The 18,281-nt window shown below is 38.8% G+C and overlaps 1 protein-coding gene across 3 annotated transcripts in view; it reads right to left on the reverse strand.

Annotated features, from left to right (window-relative positions):
- Window positions 1-10,935: 10,935 nt before the first annotated feature.
- Window positions 10,936-18,281, reverse strand: part of tgfbr1b (transforming growth factor, beta receptor 1 b) — a 67,715-nt gene continuing 60,369 nt past the window's right edge. For all 3 annotated transcript variants that reach the window (XM_072571194.1, XM_072571195.1, XM_072571193.1), the window contains exon 9: window positions 10,936-14,929. In XM_072571194.1, coding sequence (XP_072427295.1) covers window positions 14,804-14,929 — 126 coding nt within the window. In that variant the 3' untranslated portion in view covers window positions 10,936-14,803. The remainder of the gene's footprint in view (window positions 14,930-18,281) is intronic.

Raw genomic sequence — 18,281 nt, forward strand, 5'->3', positions numbered from 1 at the left:
AACATCTATTTCCTTGCAGTCTATATCTTTCATATCCTTTTCCACAGTAAATACTGATGCAAAATACTCATTTAGTATCTCCCCATTTTCTGCAACTCCACCCAAAGGCTGCCTTGCTGATCTTTGAGGGGCCCTATTCTCTCCCTAGTTACTCTTTTGTCCTTAATGTATTTGTAAAAGCTCTTTGGATTCTCCTTAATTCTATTTGCCAAAGCTATCTCATGTCCTCTTTTTGCCCTCCTGATTTCTCTCTTATGTATACTCCTACTTCCTTTATATTCTAAGGATTCACTCAATCTATCCTGTTTATATGCTTCCTTCTTTTTCTTAACCAAACCCTCAATTTCTTTAGTCATCCAGCATTCCCTATACTTACCAGCCTTTCCTTTCACCCTGACAGGAATATACTTTCTCTGGATTCTTGTTATCTCATTTCTGAAGGCTTCCCATTTTCCAGCCGTCCCTTTACCTGCCAACATCTGCCCCCAATCAGCTTTCGAAAGTTCTTGCCTAATACCGTCAAAATTGGCCTTTCTCCAGTTTAGAACTTCAACTTTTAGATCTGGTCTATCCTTTTCCATCATTATTTTTAATCTAATAGAATTATGGTCGCTGACCCCAAAGTGCTTCCCCCACTGACACCTCAGTCACCTGCCCTGCCTTATTTCCCAAGAGTAGGTCAAGTTTTGCACCTTCGAGTAGGTACATCCACATACTGAATCAGAAAATTGTCTTGTACACACTTAAATTCCTCTCCCTAGACCCTTAACACTCTGGCAGTCCCAGTCTATGTTTGGAAAGTTAAAATCCCCGACCATAACCACCCTATTTTTCTGACAGATAGCAGAGATCTCCTTACAAATTTGTTTCTCAATTTCCCTCTGACTATTGGCAGGGGGGGGGGTCTATAATACAATCCCAATAAGTTTATCATCCCTTTTTTATTTCTCAGTTCCACTCAAATAACTTCCCTGGATGTATGTCCGGGAATATCCTCCCTCAGCACAGCTGCAATGCTATCCTTTAACAAAAATGCCAACCCCCTCCTCTCTTGCCTCCCTTTCTATCCTTCCTGTAGCACTTGTATCCTGGAAAATTAAGCTGCCAGCCCTGCCCATCCCTGAGCCATGTTTCTGTCGTTGCTATGATATCCCAGTCCCACGTTCCTAACCATGCCCTGAGTTCACCTGTCTTCCCTGTTAGGCCCCTTGCATTGAAATAAATGCAGTTTAATTTATTAGTCCTACCTTGTCCCTGTCTGTCCTGACTGTTTGACTTGATTCTGTTCTCACCTGTACCAGTCTTAGATTGATCTCTTTCCTCAGTATCTCCCTGGGTCCCACCTACCCCCCCCCCCCCCCCCCCCCCCCCACCTTACTAGTTAAATCCTCCCAAGCAGCTGTAGCAAATGTCCCTGACAGTATATTAGTCCCCTTCCAATTTAGGTGCAGGTTACTTCTACCCCAAAAGGGATTCCAATGATCCAAAAACATGAATCCTTCCCCCATATACCAGCTCCTCAGCCATGCATTCATCTGCTCTATTCTCCTATACCTGCCCTCACTAGCTCGTAGCACCGGAGTAATTCAGATATTACTACTCTTGAGGACCTCCTTTTTAAAGTCCTGCCTAAGTCTCTGTAATCTCCCTTCAGAATCTCAACCTTTTCCCTTCCTATGTCGTTGGTTCCAATGTGGACAATGAGCTCTTGCTGGCCCCTCTCTCCTGTGAGAACATTCTGCACCCTCTCAGACATCCTTGATCCTGGCACCAGGGAACCAATGCACCATTCTGCTTTTTCGCTGCTGGCCACAGAAACGTCTGTCTGTATCTCAAACTAGAGAATCCCCTAACACAATTGATCTCTTGGAACCCGACATACCCCTCGTTGCATTAGAGCCAGTCTCCATACCAGAAACTTGGCTGTTTGTGCTACGCTCCTGAGAATCCATCACCCCCTACATTTTCCTGAACAGCATACCTGTTTGAAATGGGTATATCCACACTCGCTGCCTACCTCTCTTACCTTTCCTGGAGTTAACCCATCTCTGAGATTGTATCTGAGACTTTCTCCCCTTCCTATAACTGCCATCCATCACATACTGTTGCTGTTGCAAATTCCTCATCACTTCTAACTGTCTCTCCAGCTGATCCATTTGATCTGATAAGATTTGCAACCAGCAATATTTATGGCAGATATAATCCGCAGTAATCCTTAAACATTCCTTAAACTCCCACATCTGACAAGTAGTACATAATCACTCTATTAAAGGCCATTTTTGCTCCTTCACAACCTACAGACCCAGAAAATAACACCATCTTATTCCTCTACAAACACTGCCCCAGGTTAAATTAATAGTTATGGCTTATATTTTAAGTTTAATCGAGACATATCTCCAAAAACATAATCAAGAAAGAATCTACTCTACTCACTACTGCAGATTCTCTGTAGGCCACACTTAAAGCAACGATTAACTTATCAGATTCTGTGCTGTGAACTTCGCCCAACAGTTCCTCCAAGATCAGTTGTGCATTTCACTGATAATTTTCCCAGATGCACTCCGACGTCCAGCGATACACAAATTCAAACAAAGGCAGTAACTGTGCAGGTTCTCTCTCTCCTGCAATGACCTCACCATGTACTTTCTTTGTCTGTTCTTCTCCCTTTTAAAACTGCTATTGTTTTGACTTTTCCCCCAAAGTTCCAAAACAATGCAAAAGCATATGAAACAGTAATTGCTGCTCTTGCAATCCAAGGATATCACCTCCAGCACCAAAAATACCTCAAAAATGGAGCAGCTGTCACAGCCAGAAATTTTTCCCGTCCTCCATCTTGGATTACCCAGAGCTTAAACTGAAGCTTTTTGTCTCCCCCCAGGAAAACCAGCTTTACTCTGCACTGCACTGAGTCTCTACGTTTAACAAGGGTGATAAGGAGAAGTACCAGGACAGACAATATCCAAATAATGAACATGTTCAGATTTTTAAAACTGAACTCAAAATTTGAATTAGCTCCATTAAACAATATGCCCAAGAGCAAAGTCTGTTGCAATATTACGTTTATTTAAATTGGAACTTGGTGAGAAGGAGACTGAATTATAATTATTTAATATTGCAACAGATAAAGCCAAGACTATGCTAAAATTTGAAAAAAGTTTTGTAAATATTTTTGGAAATAATTCGACATTAGCTTGGATTCATCTGAAAAAAGTCGTCTACATGTTGCTAGAAGCTAAATCTGGACGTTGCCTCTCAGGACGTTAACAATTGAGATAAGCTATGCTCAAGTCAAAAAAATTCTTTTTGAAGTATTCTTTTTGGATTTCAGCTGTGCACCTTTGGGAAGAAATGTGTATAAAATTACAAAGCATTGAAGCAATGTTGGAGCAAAGCAAATTATTTTCCTTGTATGGCTAAAAAGAGTAATATCAAGAGCAAAATTATAAATTTACTAGCCTAAAAGGTAACCATCTATTTTCACTCCATAGTGCCTTGGATTACTGTTCTAAATCCAAAATAGGTTCAAATACCACTATGACAGCTTGTGGTGTGAAATTGACTTGAATACAAGGCAGTTATTACTGATACAGGACTATATAACTGTCAAACTATCATAAAATGTGAACAAGTTTAGTGTCTTATCTGATGCTGTCCTTTCTGTGACTGTTCCAAATCACAATTGCCCTTTTAAATGACCTAGCAAGCAACTCAAGTACATCAAGTCAGCTACACTGGTGACGTAGTACAATATATTTTAAGAATTAGCAACAAATCTGGCCTTTAGCACTGACATGCCCAGAATTAGTTGAAAAACAAACCTGATCATCAGTGAGCTCTATGTGGGATCCGTGTCTATTGGCAAAAAATTTGACATATAGATTGTGTTTTAACAAGGTGAAATAACTAAAGCTACCATAGAAAGAAAAATCTTGGTATTGTTGAAAATTTTAACAAGCGTAGGTTGGTTTGACAGAAGAGAAAACGTCTCTCAGATTGTTGTGTACTTCAGTGTCAGAGGAAAGGAATCAAGGAGAACAAAATCAGAAACCAAGGGCACTACCAGAGAGCTGAAGCTGATTTCTGATGATTAATGACATTGCTGTGTATTTGAGTAGGCACAGTATATGCAAACAATTTCAAGCAAGACAGGATTTAGAGAAAGTTGGAGCAGCATGCTAAGCAATGGTGATTAAGGGAAAACAATCCCTTGCTAAAGGGATTTTGTTTGCATTTCACATTACATAACTGTAATTGACTGCTTGAATTCAAAATTTTATCTGGGCTTAAGCAGGGATATACAACCGTCCACCTGAGAGCAGCTGAATTGGTTAATTATGGAAACAACTGAAGCTTCCTTTTTCCTGTATCAAGCTGAGCTAACTCATAACATGCCAATAGATGCACCTCAGAGACTTTGGTACTGGGTGGCTTTGAATGGAGCATTGGGAGTGAGGTGCACTGTAGAGTTCGGGGAAAAGGAGGTGCTCTTCTGCTTTTTTTAGCATTTTTTTTCATGTTGGAGAAATTGGTTCTAGCCATTACAGGTGAAGAAGCTAGCTATGAGTAATCTGTAATTGTTCACGTCTATTCTATGCTACATTTTAAAAACTATAGGAACTGGTGATAAGGATAATGAAATATAATAAAAATGAGCAAAATAGACAATTGAATAAAGTAATTTAGTTGATTGAAACACAATAGGATTGGTAGCACAGGGTTTGTATAAAGGCTGCAACTGGGTCTTCCTGGATGCCAGCGTGATCAAGGGCAAACAGGTCTCCAGTGTTTGTGGCTAAAGGAGGTTTGACTCACTGTAAGCAAGTTCTATGCCGAGCTGTACACACACTGCAACACATAAGGGAGGGGGTTGGTTAGTCGGATTTTGGATTAGTGGTCCCACTCCATAGGATAGTGTTTTGATTTGGTCAGTGATCAGGAATTGTGATTGAAGTGGAGTCAGATTTACAGTTCTTTAGCTTGTTTAGACAAAAGTGGGCATTTCAGGGTAAATAAACTATGAAAAATGATAGACTGTGACAGGAAACAATAGAGTGTACAAATCTAAGAGGTAGTCAAGGCTCACAGTTACCAAGATAATAAAAAATCAAAACTAAAGGCTCTATATCTGATGTATCTGTATTATTTGAAACAGATGAATGGATAGTACAAATAGAATAAGAATGATCTGACAGCCATCACAAGAGACATTGCCATGGAATGACTTGGACTAGCACCTGAATATTGAAGGGTACATGGAAAGACTGTCGAACAACATGAAGGGGTGGCAGTGTAAATGAAAGAATTGTTTTAAAACAATAGATGACATAAGTTCAGAAACCAGAATGTTAATGTTTGTCAGTTCAAAAATGATTTGAGTAGAAGTGAGAAATGATAACAGTATGAAGCCACTTGTGAGAGTGGTATACAGTAACATCCTAGAGTCATACAAAACATGCATAGACAGCTAGTTCACGCATTAGCTTTAACTTCCCAAACTTCCCTAGATTCGGGGGCGATTCCGTGAGGTTGAAAAATAATGAAAGTAACTCCTTTATTCTAAAAGCGAGACAGACAAAAAGCAGGAAACTTCAGGCCAGTTACCTAACAAAGAAGATCTCAGAATCTATTACTAAAAACGTTATTGTAGAGTCACCACAGTTCAGTGAAAGGAAAATCATGCTAAAACCCTTTACTGGAGTCTTTTGAAGCATCATGTGCAGTGCACAATGGGAAACTAGTGGATCTATTGTACTTCGATTTCCAGAAGGCATTTGATAAAGTGCCTCAAAAGGTTATTATTGGAAATAAAAGTGCAAGGTGTAGGTATCATACTGGCATAATTAAAAGATTGGCTTTTTACCATTAGATTAGATTAGATTAGATTACTTACAGTGTGGAAACAGGCCCTTCAGCCCAACAAGTCCACACCGACCCGCCGAAGCGCAACCCACCCATACCCCTACATCTACCCCTTACCTAACACTATGGGCAATTTAGCATGGACCATTCACCTGACCTGCACATCTTTGGACTGTGGGAGGAAACCGGAGCACCCGGAGGAAACCCACGCAGACACGGGGAGAATGTGCAAACTCCACACAGTCAGTTGCCTGAGACGGGAATTGAACCCAGGTCTCTGGCGCTGTGAGGCAGCAGTGCTAACCGCTGTGCCACCATGCCGCCCTTTTTTTTTTTAAAAAGAGCTGGGGGAAATCCCCGGCCTTATAGTTACCCACATTATTCAATCCTCACTGGATGCAGGGATGGTGCCAGAGGACTGGAGAATCCCGAACACTGCAGCTTTGTTAAATAGGAAACAAAAGACTTAAAGGGTCATGAGGTTGGCAAGATAGAACAAATTGTGCTGCAGCAATCGATGCTAGGCACTGTACAACTTAAATCATGTCACCAAGGTAATATCTAGATAACACTACAACAATTGCAGATGCACTCTCGGAAAGGTGACAAGACCAGAGCGCTTACCTTCACTGATATAATACATCAAGTGATATTGTCCAATTTGCAGATTCACTATTTGAAATAAGACACTTCTTGAGTCAACTATTGAAGCAAAATAATTGGATGCATTCAAAATATTGAAAGCTGTCATGCAGTGCTTATGCTTCTGCAAGTCATATCTTGTGGTGCAGTGGTAGTGTCTCTACCTCTGAGCCAGGAGGTCTAGGCTCAAGTCTCATCTGCTCCAGAGGTGTGCCATAACACCCCTGAGCAAGTTGATTAGAATATGGAGTAATCTACTAGCCCTGAAAGTTCAAATTCCACCGTTTCGGTTGAATCTCAAGCTAGATCTAAATTAGAATCAATATGTGTGTCCATGACTATTGGATTGTCATTAGAACTCAAGTGATTCACTCATGCTCCTTGAGAAATGTAATCTACCATCCCTACCCAGCCTTCACAAAACGTCACTCAAGTCTTACACAAATGTAGTTACTAGTTAATTGCCCACTGAAGTGAACTAGCAAACTATTCAACTTTACTGTTCAAAACTGCTAACACCCATTCAAGGAGGTGTGGTACTGCAAATGGAGAATAAATGCTAGTGATGCCCATAAGCTATGGATGGCTCTGAGGAGACTTCAGAATCTCAGAGGAATAAATGTGGAACCTAACAAAAAATGCAGGGCATAAAGCACTTGAGGAGAACTGTAAACTCCTGAAATACCAAAGCCTTTATCTCTAGGTAAGCAGGATATTGCTGCTTAAATGCAACTCCATAGGACTTACAATGATAACTTCATGATTAGCAATTCAAAGTAGATGGATGGGATAATATCAGCCAAATTGGTTTTGTGCTATTTGTGGGCAGAACATACTTGAACTCTTCTCCCATAATATTTGGGGGATGCCAGTATTGAATTACAGTGAAACATCTTATCTTAGGAGTATGCTTAAGTATGGCAGCCAGGATATTGTCAGTGATCTCTAATGTTGCCATTCAATGTGTGCGGCAGTTTCTTTCTCCATGTCAAGTGTAGTGAATCAATTGGCTGAAGACTGCTCAGATTAGCTTGTGATCAAAGACAACAAGGTCTGAAAATAGGTGGTAGAAAATCTGAATATTTTGGAGATGCAATTACAACAATTCTTATAATTTATAAAGAAATGGAGATACTTCAAAGCCACTTCAAATGGATGAAAATATTAGACTTAATGTGGTAGAAAAATCAGATTCCCGTTTGCTGTCTATTAACGGCAAGCAGTGGACAAACATTTGTATAAAATCAGTATGACCTCAGCTTTCCAGCATTCAATGCAGTTAGTCTAAACTTCTTCCTGCATTACATGAACCAACACATAAGTATGACCTTGTTGGGTGACATACATGCAAAGCTAAAGCAGTTCTTTGCAAACTACTTTCCAATGTGACCCCACTTTAGCTCACTGACGCTTTCACACAATAAACACCTATTTCTTTAAAAAAATCTTTAAACTAACATGACATTTAGATGCTAAAATAAACACATAACATACCAAATGTTCCTTTCTTGCTACTATGTTTCAGAAGTCACACACATATTGTAATCAGCTCCTTACCCCAGCCTCTTATACACTATTCCTCCCACCTCACCTGTTAACACTCCACCACCCAAAGCACTCAAGAGCATTGTTCTATCTCCTCAGTCTCTACTCATTTAGGCCTCACTTTCATCTCACTGTCTCCCCACTCATTTGTGCCCTTGTTAGAATTTAAAAGCAGCAGTAATAACCGATGAAATGTAAAGATTTTATCGTCTCAAATTCTAAATCTTTATAAAACATTGACTGGTATGGGAGAGAAGTGGCAAGCAGGATTCAAATCTCAGAAGTCAACATTGTTCCTTTTTTGCAAACTACATTCAACATGAAGCAGCACTGTGTGCCAGCGGAGGGTGGTAGGTGACAACTCAAATGGACCTTGCCATGTCCATGTTTTAACTTTATGCCCTGAGAATTCATGGGATCCAGGATTAATACTGAGGACTCTCAGGGCCACACCCCTAACTACACCCATTGTGCTGCCAATTCTGGATGGCCTGTTCTGGTGGACAGGACTTAACCCAGGGATGGTGACAGACAGCTTTGTGACATTAGCTGCAAGGTCCACACTTCGGTGAAAATGACGACATCAGGCTGTTGCTCAATTAGTCTGTGAGACAGATCTCCCAGTTTTGACACAAAGCAACTGATTTGAGCCTCTGACAATGATGGGGTCCAGAACTTACCAGCTGAAAAGGTGGCAGAATTAGAAACTCTCAACACACTTAACACTTGATATGGGTCCAAGGCTCCTCGGCTAGACAGAGGACAAGTGGAATTCTTTATCAGGTGTCACAGATAAAATTGGCTGAATGGCCTTTTTGAGTGCAGTAAGTTCTTCTTTGTTTCTATTATTGTATAACTTCAGAGATACATTTCCAGAAGAAGAATGAAAACAGTTACGGATGTAAAAGTGTTAAGGACAGACCACCCACTACACTGCTCAAGAGAATGTTGCAGGAAGACTGAAGATAGACCTAAACCAACATGTAATTATACTCAGACAAATTAAGTCATAGAAAGTCCTGTTATTGGAGAAGGGTTGAAGTGGGATAAAATACACATAGAAGCTAGGTGTACAGGATCTATTCAAAAAAAGGGTCCTCTGGGTAGTTTCCCATAAATGGGAAAAAGCACTTGAGCCCATTTAATCAGATTATGACTGATTTGTACTTTGATCTGAGTCACCCACCTCTCTTTTAATCTCTCAATGCAATGTATTATCTCTGCACAGACCTTAATTTGCCATGTTTTGTAGCTGCAATGAGGTCAGTTGATTGGCTCTGGTGAAACCCAAAATGGGCGCAAGTAAGCAGGTTATTGCTAATGCTGTTTGATAGCACTGTTGACAACCCCTTCCATCACTTCACTGAAAACAGAATAGACTGGTAGGATGGCAATTGGGTTTGTCATTTTACTTTAAGTCAGTTTTGATTACCTTCACTGTTCAGACTTTTGAGTATAGGAGTTGTAATGTCATGTTGACATTGTACAGGATGTTGATGCTGCATCTTCTGGAGTACTGTTATTACACTGGAGGGGGTTCAGAAAAGAAATTACCAGGATGTGGCCAGGAATGGAAGGTTTGAATTACAATGGTAAGCTGGCACTTTCTTCACAGGTGCAGAGGTGGTTGAGGGGTGACCTTAGGTGGTTTATAAAATCATGAGGGGCTTAGCGAAGGTGAATAACAAATGTCTTTTCCCCAGGATCTTTGAGGGGGGTCAAAAGTAGGGGCATATTTTTAAAGGTAAGAGGTGAAAGGTTTAAAAAAAAACGAGGAGCAACTTTTACCAACAGGGTAGCTAATATGTGGAATGAACTGCCAGAGGAAGTCGTGGATATATGTACAGTTACTACATTTAAAAGGTTTGGAGGGACATGGGCCAAATGCAGGCAAAAGGGACTAGTTTGATTCAGAAACATGGTTGGTGCCTAGTTGGACCAAAGGGCCTGTTTTACTAAAAGCCTGTATCCTTATGTTGAAGATTTAAATAGGCTCAGCATTTAGCAATTTGCAGAAAAAGAGCTCCAAATTTCTACCATCCGCCGTGTGAAGGGGTGCTTCCCGATTTGAGAATTAATAGCTGTCCTAAAATAAATAAACACTTAGTTGAAGCACCTGTCAACCATTCAAATGCAATGCAGTGCAAGGCAAGGTTATTCAAGCTGTCTCCATAAATGATATGCTTGGAACGCAGTAGATGAAACAGCACTGAAGAGAAATAACTGAAAAATTCATTATCAGAAGTTCACTTATAACAATTTACAAAAGAAAAGCACAATCGAAGGCAAAAGCCAAAAGCAACAATGTTAGACATCAAGATTCAAATTGAAAAAGACGGTTTTATCTAGGGTTCCAAGTGGTAGAAAGAGAAAATATATGCAGACACCGAATTCTATGGCCATGAAGTCATAGAAAAATGAGTTAATCTGTAATTTCATCATAATGGGAATACAGGAAGAAATTAGTCCAAAGGAGAGGCTGTGCAAGTCTATGAAGCACAAAGGAAGAGGGAAAAATGTACTGATCACCACAAAACTGATAAAAACAGATTCAGAAAAGTAGTTGTGGTAGAATATGTACTCTCCATGGTCAAACACCCTAATTGCACAGCTGTACTTAATGTAAAACTCCTTCAAATTTATTAAGTACCAATATTTATGTTAAAAGTTCTATATACATTTAAATTGCAATATGGGAGGGAAACCAGATCTGAAAACTAGTTAAATCACATTTTATACTTCATGCTTTTAAATTAGTATTTAGAGATTTTCTCACCAGGATTGGCATATTGGTGCCCATCAAAATAGATCAAAAGTACCAAACTATCACCTTAGCACATTTTTCTTTGAAGGTAAAAGGAGAGAAGAGACACATTTACTATAGACTCATTAAGTGAAGATGAATACTTTATTTTCATCTGATTTTGTCAGATGCATTGTACAATGCCAATACTTTCAATAAGCCATTTAATTCAGTATAGCATCACCATCTTCACTGCTCATTTTGTACAAAGACTATACATGATCTTAAGACTTAGGGGAGGGGATACATAATTTATGATCATGGTATTTTGGGAAGAAAGGAGGAAAAAGCTCGTTGAATTCACAAATCTTTATGTACTCACTCCATATCTCCCCTTTTTCCATACATGTGCTCCTGAAGGAAAAGCATTGCTAGAGCAGCGTAGATACTTCCTGGATCAGCAATTTTGTACAAACAATAAAAAGGAATATATCTGGTATACAATAAGCCAGGCGCAATACATACACAAGACACTTCAGTACCATGGACAGATGCAGGATTCTTGCTTTTCAAAATTAATACAGCATCCACATTTCATATAAATCAATGAGTTTGCAAACTTGCTGAGTTACTGAAACTCAGTATTTTCTCTCTCACACACACACACACAGACACACACACACACAGTGAGGTAAATATAACTTGGTCATTCCAGAGGTATCTTTAATTCAACACAAAATTACATAAAATGTTCAACTGTATGCTTTGATTGTAGAATAAATCTAAACCCAGATTCACAGAAAGACATGGCAAAGTGTAATAGAAAATGGGACTGTCCTGAAAAAGGCAGGTCATGGCACTCAAAACAAAAACTCACCCAACAGCACTTCAAAAGTTAACAATCATCATAACATATGCAGCAGTATAATTTGCATTTTCCTAGAGGTGTCCTGGGCAAAATCTGTATAGTAATAAGCTAGCACTTCCAATATGCACATTTAGCATGCTACAGATCACAGAGTAATTATAATTGTTTTACAGGGAGGTGCTCTTTTGAATGAGTTCAAAAGCCTACCACACAAAACTCTTAATATATTAGAGATGTTTTTTCTGTACTATATACGAGACCTATGGTAATATGCTCAGTGATTACTTACGACAGGAATGACTGATGAGAATTCTTAAAAACAAAAACTACACATTTTATCTATGGGTTTAGCAGCAGTTTGCCACTTCATTCAAGTGCCTTCACCACTTGCATTTATAACACTGTTTTCCAGCCAGGAAACTACACACTTTCAGATTAAGTACCTTGAAATAACTTGGATTTATTTGGGTTAGAAACTAAATCCAACATTTTCTATATGGTAATTTGCCCACACATCTTTCTACCAGGTTTGTTACTGTGCAATAAAACGTCACACTATTGTTTAGTATTATTAAGAGAATTAAAAACTTTCTACATTGCGCTCTGTGCATTTTAAATATATAATTGTATGTAAACTAAGTTGAAACTAAAAGCGAGACTAAACTCATTGAAGATTAGTTCCAATTTTTGATGCAACAATGTAAATTGTTTTACGTTACTACATCTCAGTCAAATTCATGGAAACAACATCAGACTGCTGAATTGTGACAAACTTGAGTTTTGCTAAAGTCTATTCATCTCTCACACAATTCTCACATTTATCTTGGGATGGGATGCCAAAACTTTATACCCAATTTCAAACACTGACAAAGTAAACCCGTTAATTTCAACATAGCATTTTCTATAATATAGATTAGAAAACCATATTGCTGCTTTCAGTCTTTAGTATGAAACTAATCAAAATTCTCCTCTATAAACCAAATAAAGTTCAGGAACAGGGGCTTGGAAAACTGTACTCCAGGAGAACCGAGCAGCAGATGTACACACATGCTTCATAGAACTGAATAGTTGCACACAGATTAACAGTGCAAGATCATAAGGCTCATTATGGCATTTTGGTGCAAATGAAGAGGCACAAGAGCCCAGACTGTGGTTTTTGCAAATGGTAACAGACCGCCAATCTGTATTGCAGTACAGCACCTTGAGCATAGGCTATTGAGATGTAATAGAAAACTAGAAAACTATGGAAACTCTTGTTTAAAATAAATAGAGCTGCAGGAGAAAACAAAAAAACTTTAACAGCCACTTCGAACAGGCACAAATTTTCCCTGAATATGCTTCCCCTTGCCACCAACTCTTCCCTAAAACAGCAACATTTCAGACATTTTTTAAAAAATGGAAACTTTTGCAGGACAAAACAGCAGTAGGCAAATGGCAAGAAATAATATCTGAATAGTGTAATTTAAATTGACAAATTGATTTCATTCAATTACAATTTTGCATTAATGCTCTCAGGTATGGTTGTCTTCTAAAATACATCTTTTCAAAAGCTAAATAAAGATCCAGTCTATTCCTAATACAAAAACTTATTTTAGTCACTATTGTTTCTGTTCTAAATTTATAAAAACAAGTCTAATTTTAATTGCGCATATCAACTGAAAACAATGTAAAATGCTTTCATCATAAAATGATCTAATAAAATACATAAAAACTGTAACACACTTGATTAATTGTTTAAAGGGTTATTAATGCTCACTGCAAACAGATTTAAGGAGACAAACGGGCAAATATTTATTAAGATTGCTCCCTGTATGCTACTTACAATAAAGGTACCTTCCGGCTACTATTAGCTCATGTTATACTAGTTTTGATTGCATCAATCTAGATTTTGTTAAAAGGAACTTGCTAAATTAGATACTAATGGACAAAATACTTGGTTTTTAACTCAAAAATAGTTTTCCGTTCCTTAGCAAAAATCAAATTGGGAGAGAATATGCACAAGTGGATGGCTAAGTGCTCTCCCCCATGCAGAGCTTAGGCTGAGACACCAAAATTACAAAACTGCAAGCACATTCTATGCAATTTCTATCAAATGCTTATTCCTGTTACAAGATAATAGACGATGGAGGCACACACTGGAATACTGCAACCATTCTTCTCTCAATTCTTTTCCACATGCTCCTGAAGGAGAATGGTTTGTGCCTGGCAAGCACTCAAATCATCATTTATGCATATGAAAACTGCAAACGTTATCTAATAATACTGAAACCTAAAATTGTACCTATTAACTAAGTTGTTAATTTATGGCACTCACCCAATTATCTTTTAGGCGAAACCATCCATGATGCAGGCTACGATTTTATAAACGCTCTGGCACTTACAGGTGAGATCTGTGCACTGGCTTTCGAAATAGTCACAATTCCCTCTTCCCCACATTCAAACAAAATAAAAGTAACAGTAATGCAATTGTATCTCAACGTTGCTTCTAAGTTATTCTGTAGCCATGTCTATGATTGGAGCCATGGTAGAATGAGCAATTCTTCAAACCAATTATAAAGTATTCCTGACTCAAAGCTAGGACTTCAGCACACAAAGTGAAAACATAAAAAGGGTAAGGCAGCAAAATTATAATTTGATGGTGAATTCCTCAACAGTAAAACTACTGCACAGACCTTGGATGAACAGTACCTTCCAATTGTGTAATACTGTATCTTGCACTGAAATTTCATTCATTTGTGGGACCAGCCCCATTATTAGTTTTTCCAATACACTGGGGCAGTGTTGGTAAAGGCTTAAGTGTTCCAGCTTTTCTACAATTAAGACCAATAATAAAACTTCTCTGTTTATCAAGTTAAAGGTTAATTAAAAAAAAAACTAAGCTACATAATATCACATTGATGTCCTGGGAAGGTGTTCAATGCAGATTGGAACTCACGGCCTGAGCTCTGCATGTCCAAGAGAGAGAGCTAGGCAGGGTGGAAATTTCCTATGCGGTGTATAAAATTTGGTGCAGTTTTTATGGTGATACAGGCAGTGTGATCCAACTTCTGCTTCCTCAATGAGGTAGAACAAAAATCCCTTCCAGAAAACTGCAATCCAAGTACAGTTATTGTCCTGTCCACTGTTTCTCCGGACTGCATGCATCTCTACATTTTTATGCCTTCCTGTTGGCTGAGCTGAGATAATGTTTTCTTGATCCGCAGGGCAGTTAATCTGGCTGCTCCATTGGCATACCAACATTCACGCATGATTTTGGCCATTACACGTAGAGCCTACAAAGAGATCGAAAGATTAGAATATACACTTACACTTCAGTTTGCAAAAAACTGCATGCTGCATCTAGTTTCAAAATCTAAGTTTCAACTACTACCATCAACCTAACTACTCATAATCAAACTGAATAACTCCTATTTCACTTATATTAAAGAATAGGTGCAGACTAGGGATGACCAAGTTAAAGAAAATGTGGACAAAAAAATAAAGTTAAGCACATTCCAATTTAAACCTGTAACCTCTTCTGAACCTTCACTAGACATCAAAGCTTTCAAGCCATCATTTCCAAAAGTTCTATGTTGCTCCCACTCAGTTTATTCACCTTTCTTTATTCTCCCCAGTAATTGAATAGATCATGGGTTGTTACCAAACTGTTAACACAACTTATAATTTCTCATTCTTTGACTGCATATTAACCTTCCATATGCAATTTGCAAGGGCAACATTCACATCTCCTGAATGATTAAAAACATATTCAAATGAAGTGAGCTCAGCACAATCTTGCTCTAAAATTATTCTGACTACACAGTAAAGACAGTCACGCACTTTTCCTTAGTGCTGTGATCCGATCAAAGACATAAGAAAATCAACAGCAATTTTCAAAATGAAGCAGCTACATACAGTCATATGAATTAGGAGAGGTGCAATTTTGTGATGTAGGGTTAAACTGCAGTTTAACCTCAATGTGAAAACAGAGACTAACATTTCTTCAAACTTCAACATAAATTAATGACAGGAAAATGGGTAATTAGATTTAAAAATCAAACATATCAAACTGACAATATTGTGAAGACAAACATGTCTATTTCAGATCTAAGACACTGACATAACTAGCCACAATCAATTTTTGGCAATACTACTGGTAATTTATAGCAATTTTTAAGATCAGAACCTCAAATATTATTTTGATTAAGCACACTCTTACATGCTCCATCTAATTAGTTACAGCCTTCACACGATGTCCTGATAACTACCTAGGTAGTTGAGTTCAGGCTTCTTTTAAGATAGGCAGGTTTTTCCTCAAACAGAGGAGTTCTCAAGTTTAACAATCTCGGTCAAGCAGCCTCCTAAAGTCTCAAGACCCTAGGCCTAACTAAATTCTACTCTTGTGTCATCCTCAAGGAAGGAGTTTTCCTCCACCATTCTTCTACCGCCATGCTGAAAGTATTCCAGATGGACCAAGGATCACTTTGATCCAGGCACCTTCCTTCATTCTGGTGATCCCAAAGTGCAGTGCCAACTACCTCAATCACTCTTCCAGACATATCCTTTTCTCTGGATCACCTTTAATGTTTTCTGCTCCTCACTCCTTTAATTGCTAGTTTGTAAATACCATATCTTTTTAATTTTGTTGTTTTGGTGGTGGTGGTGGTGGGGCGGAGGAAACAATGTTGGAGGGTTTAAAATTGTGGACTGAAATGAGAAAGGCCTGATGCAAAACCAACATTTACGTGGGTGCGATATGTTTTGAAAACAAGTTACCTGACACTTCTGGCAAGCAAGACTTAAATACCTGATTGAACAAGCAGCAATTCAAGATTAGGTTGCTGATGAGTTGGAGCTGAGTTCTCTATTTCAGATGGAGCTTTGGTGGGTAACAGAGTTTGATTAGTCTATGAACTGGTGACTAGTTGTTAACGACAAAAGCCTTTTGTCTGCCAAGAGCCATGCGATTGGTTCTCAGGTAACTGAACAGATTAGGGCTGGGAACAAGAAATGATCATACCTCCACCAGTTCAGGAGATGTCTCCCTGTGGTCAGCAGTTAAACCCCACTTTAAATGTGCAGATAACCAGTTTATCTTTCCTTCAGTAATTGCTGCAAGCAGTGATGTTTTGCTGAAAACATCAGTGGAAGCATCCATAAAATGAAAGATGAGAAGAAACCTTCTGATCATCAAGAACCAAATTAACAGATCTTGTGAAAAAGGACAACTGAACAGCTTTTCCAATTTTACCTGTTCCTTTTGTTTTCTTATCCCTATCAAGGTCTGACTTATCTTTCTTTACATGCACCTGAATGTGTCAGTAAGGTGTGCTTTGTATGGGGATCATAGATACTGACAGTTTGTCATGATTTAGAGATGCCAGTGTTGGACTGGGGTATACAAAGTTAAAATCACAAAACACCAGGTAACAGTCCAACAGGTTTAATTGAAAGCACCAGCTTTCACAGCACTGCTCCTTAATCAAGTGGTTGTGGAGTATAAGATTGTAAGACACAGAATTTATAGTAAAATATAGGGGATGTGGCATTTTTTGAAAAGGGATAGCATTAATGCTGTACATGGATAGGATATTCCTGGGAATACATCCAGGGAAGTTATTTGGGTGGAACTGAGAAATAAGAAAGGGATGATCACCTTATTGGGATTGTATTATAGACCCCAGATTGTCAGCGGGAAATTGAGAAAAGATTTGTAAGGTGATCACAGTTACCTGTAAGAATAATGGGGTGGTTATGGTAGGGGATTTTAACATTCCAGACACAGACGAACTGCCATAGTGTTAAGGGTTTAGATGGAGAGGAATTTGTTTAAGTGTGCACAAGAAAATTTTCCAATTCAGTATGTGGATGTTCCGAATAGACAAAATGCAAAACTTGACCTACTCTTGAGAAATAAGACAGGGCTGCTGACAGAGTGGGGGAACACTTTGGTGCCAGGGACCATAATTCTACTAGTTTTAAATTAGTAATGGAAAAGAACAGACCAGATCTAAAAGTTGAAGTTCTTAATTTCAGGAAGGCTAATCTAGATGGTACTAGGCAAGAACTTTCAAAAGCTGATTGGGGGCAGTTGTTTGCAGGTAAAAGGAATGGCTGGAAAATGGGAAGCCTTCAAAGATGAGAGTCCAAAGCCAGAATATTCCTATCAGGGTGAAAGGAAAGGCTGGTAGTGTAGGAAATGCTGGATGATGACAGATATTGAGTTGGTGAAGAAAAAGAAGGAAGTATATGACAGGTATACACAGGAGAGATCAAGTGAATCCTTTGAAGAGCAGAAAGACAGTAGGAGTACACACATAAGAGGGAAATCAGGAGGGCAAAAAGGGGACTTGAGATAGCTTTGGCAAATCGAGTTAAGGATAATCCAAAGGGTTTTTACAAATACATTAAGGACAAAAGGGTAACGAGGGAGAGAATAGGGCCCCTCAAAGATCAGCAAGGCAGACTATATGTGGAGTCACAGGAGATGGGGGGGGGGGGGGGGGGGGGGGGGGGAGTTACTAAACGAGTATTTTGCATCAGTGCTTACTGTGGAGAAGGACATGGAAGATACAGAATGTGGGGAAAAAGACGATGACATCTTTAAAAATGTCCAAATTAAGAGGTGGTGATGCTAGATGTCTT

Source organism: Chiloscyllium punctatum, chromosome 5 (genome assembly GCF_047496795.1).
Source record: "Chiloscyllium punctatum isolate Juve2018m chromosome 5, sChiPun1.3, whole genome shotgun sequence".
Taxonomy (NCBI): domain Eukaryota; kingdom Metazoa; phylum Chordata; class Chondrichthyes; order Orectolobiformes; family Hemiscylliidae; genus Chiloscyllium; species Chiloscyllium punctatum.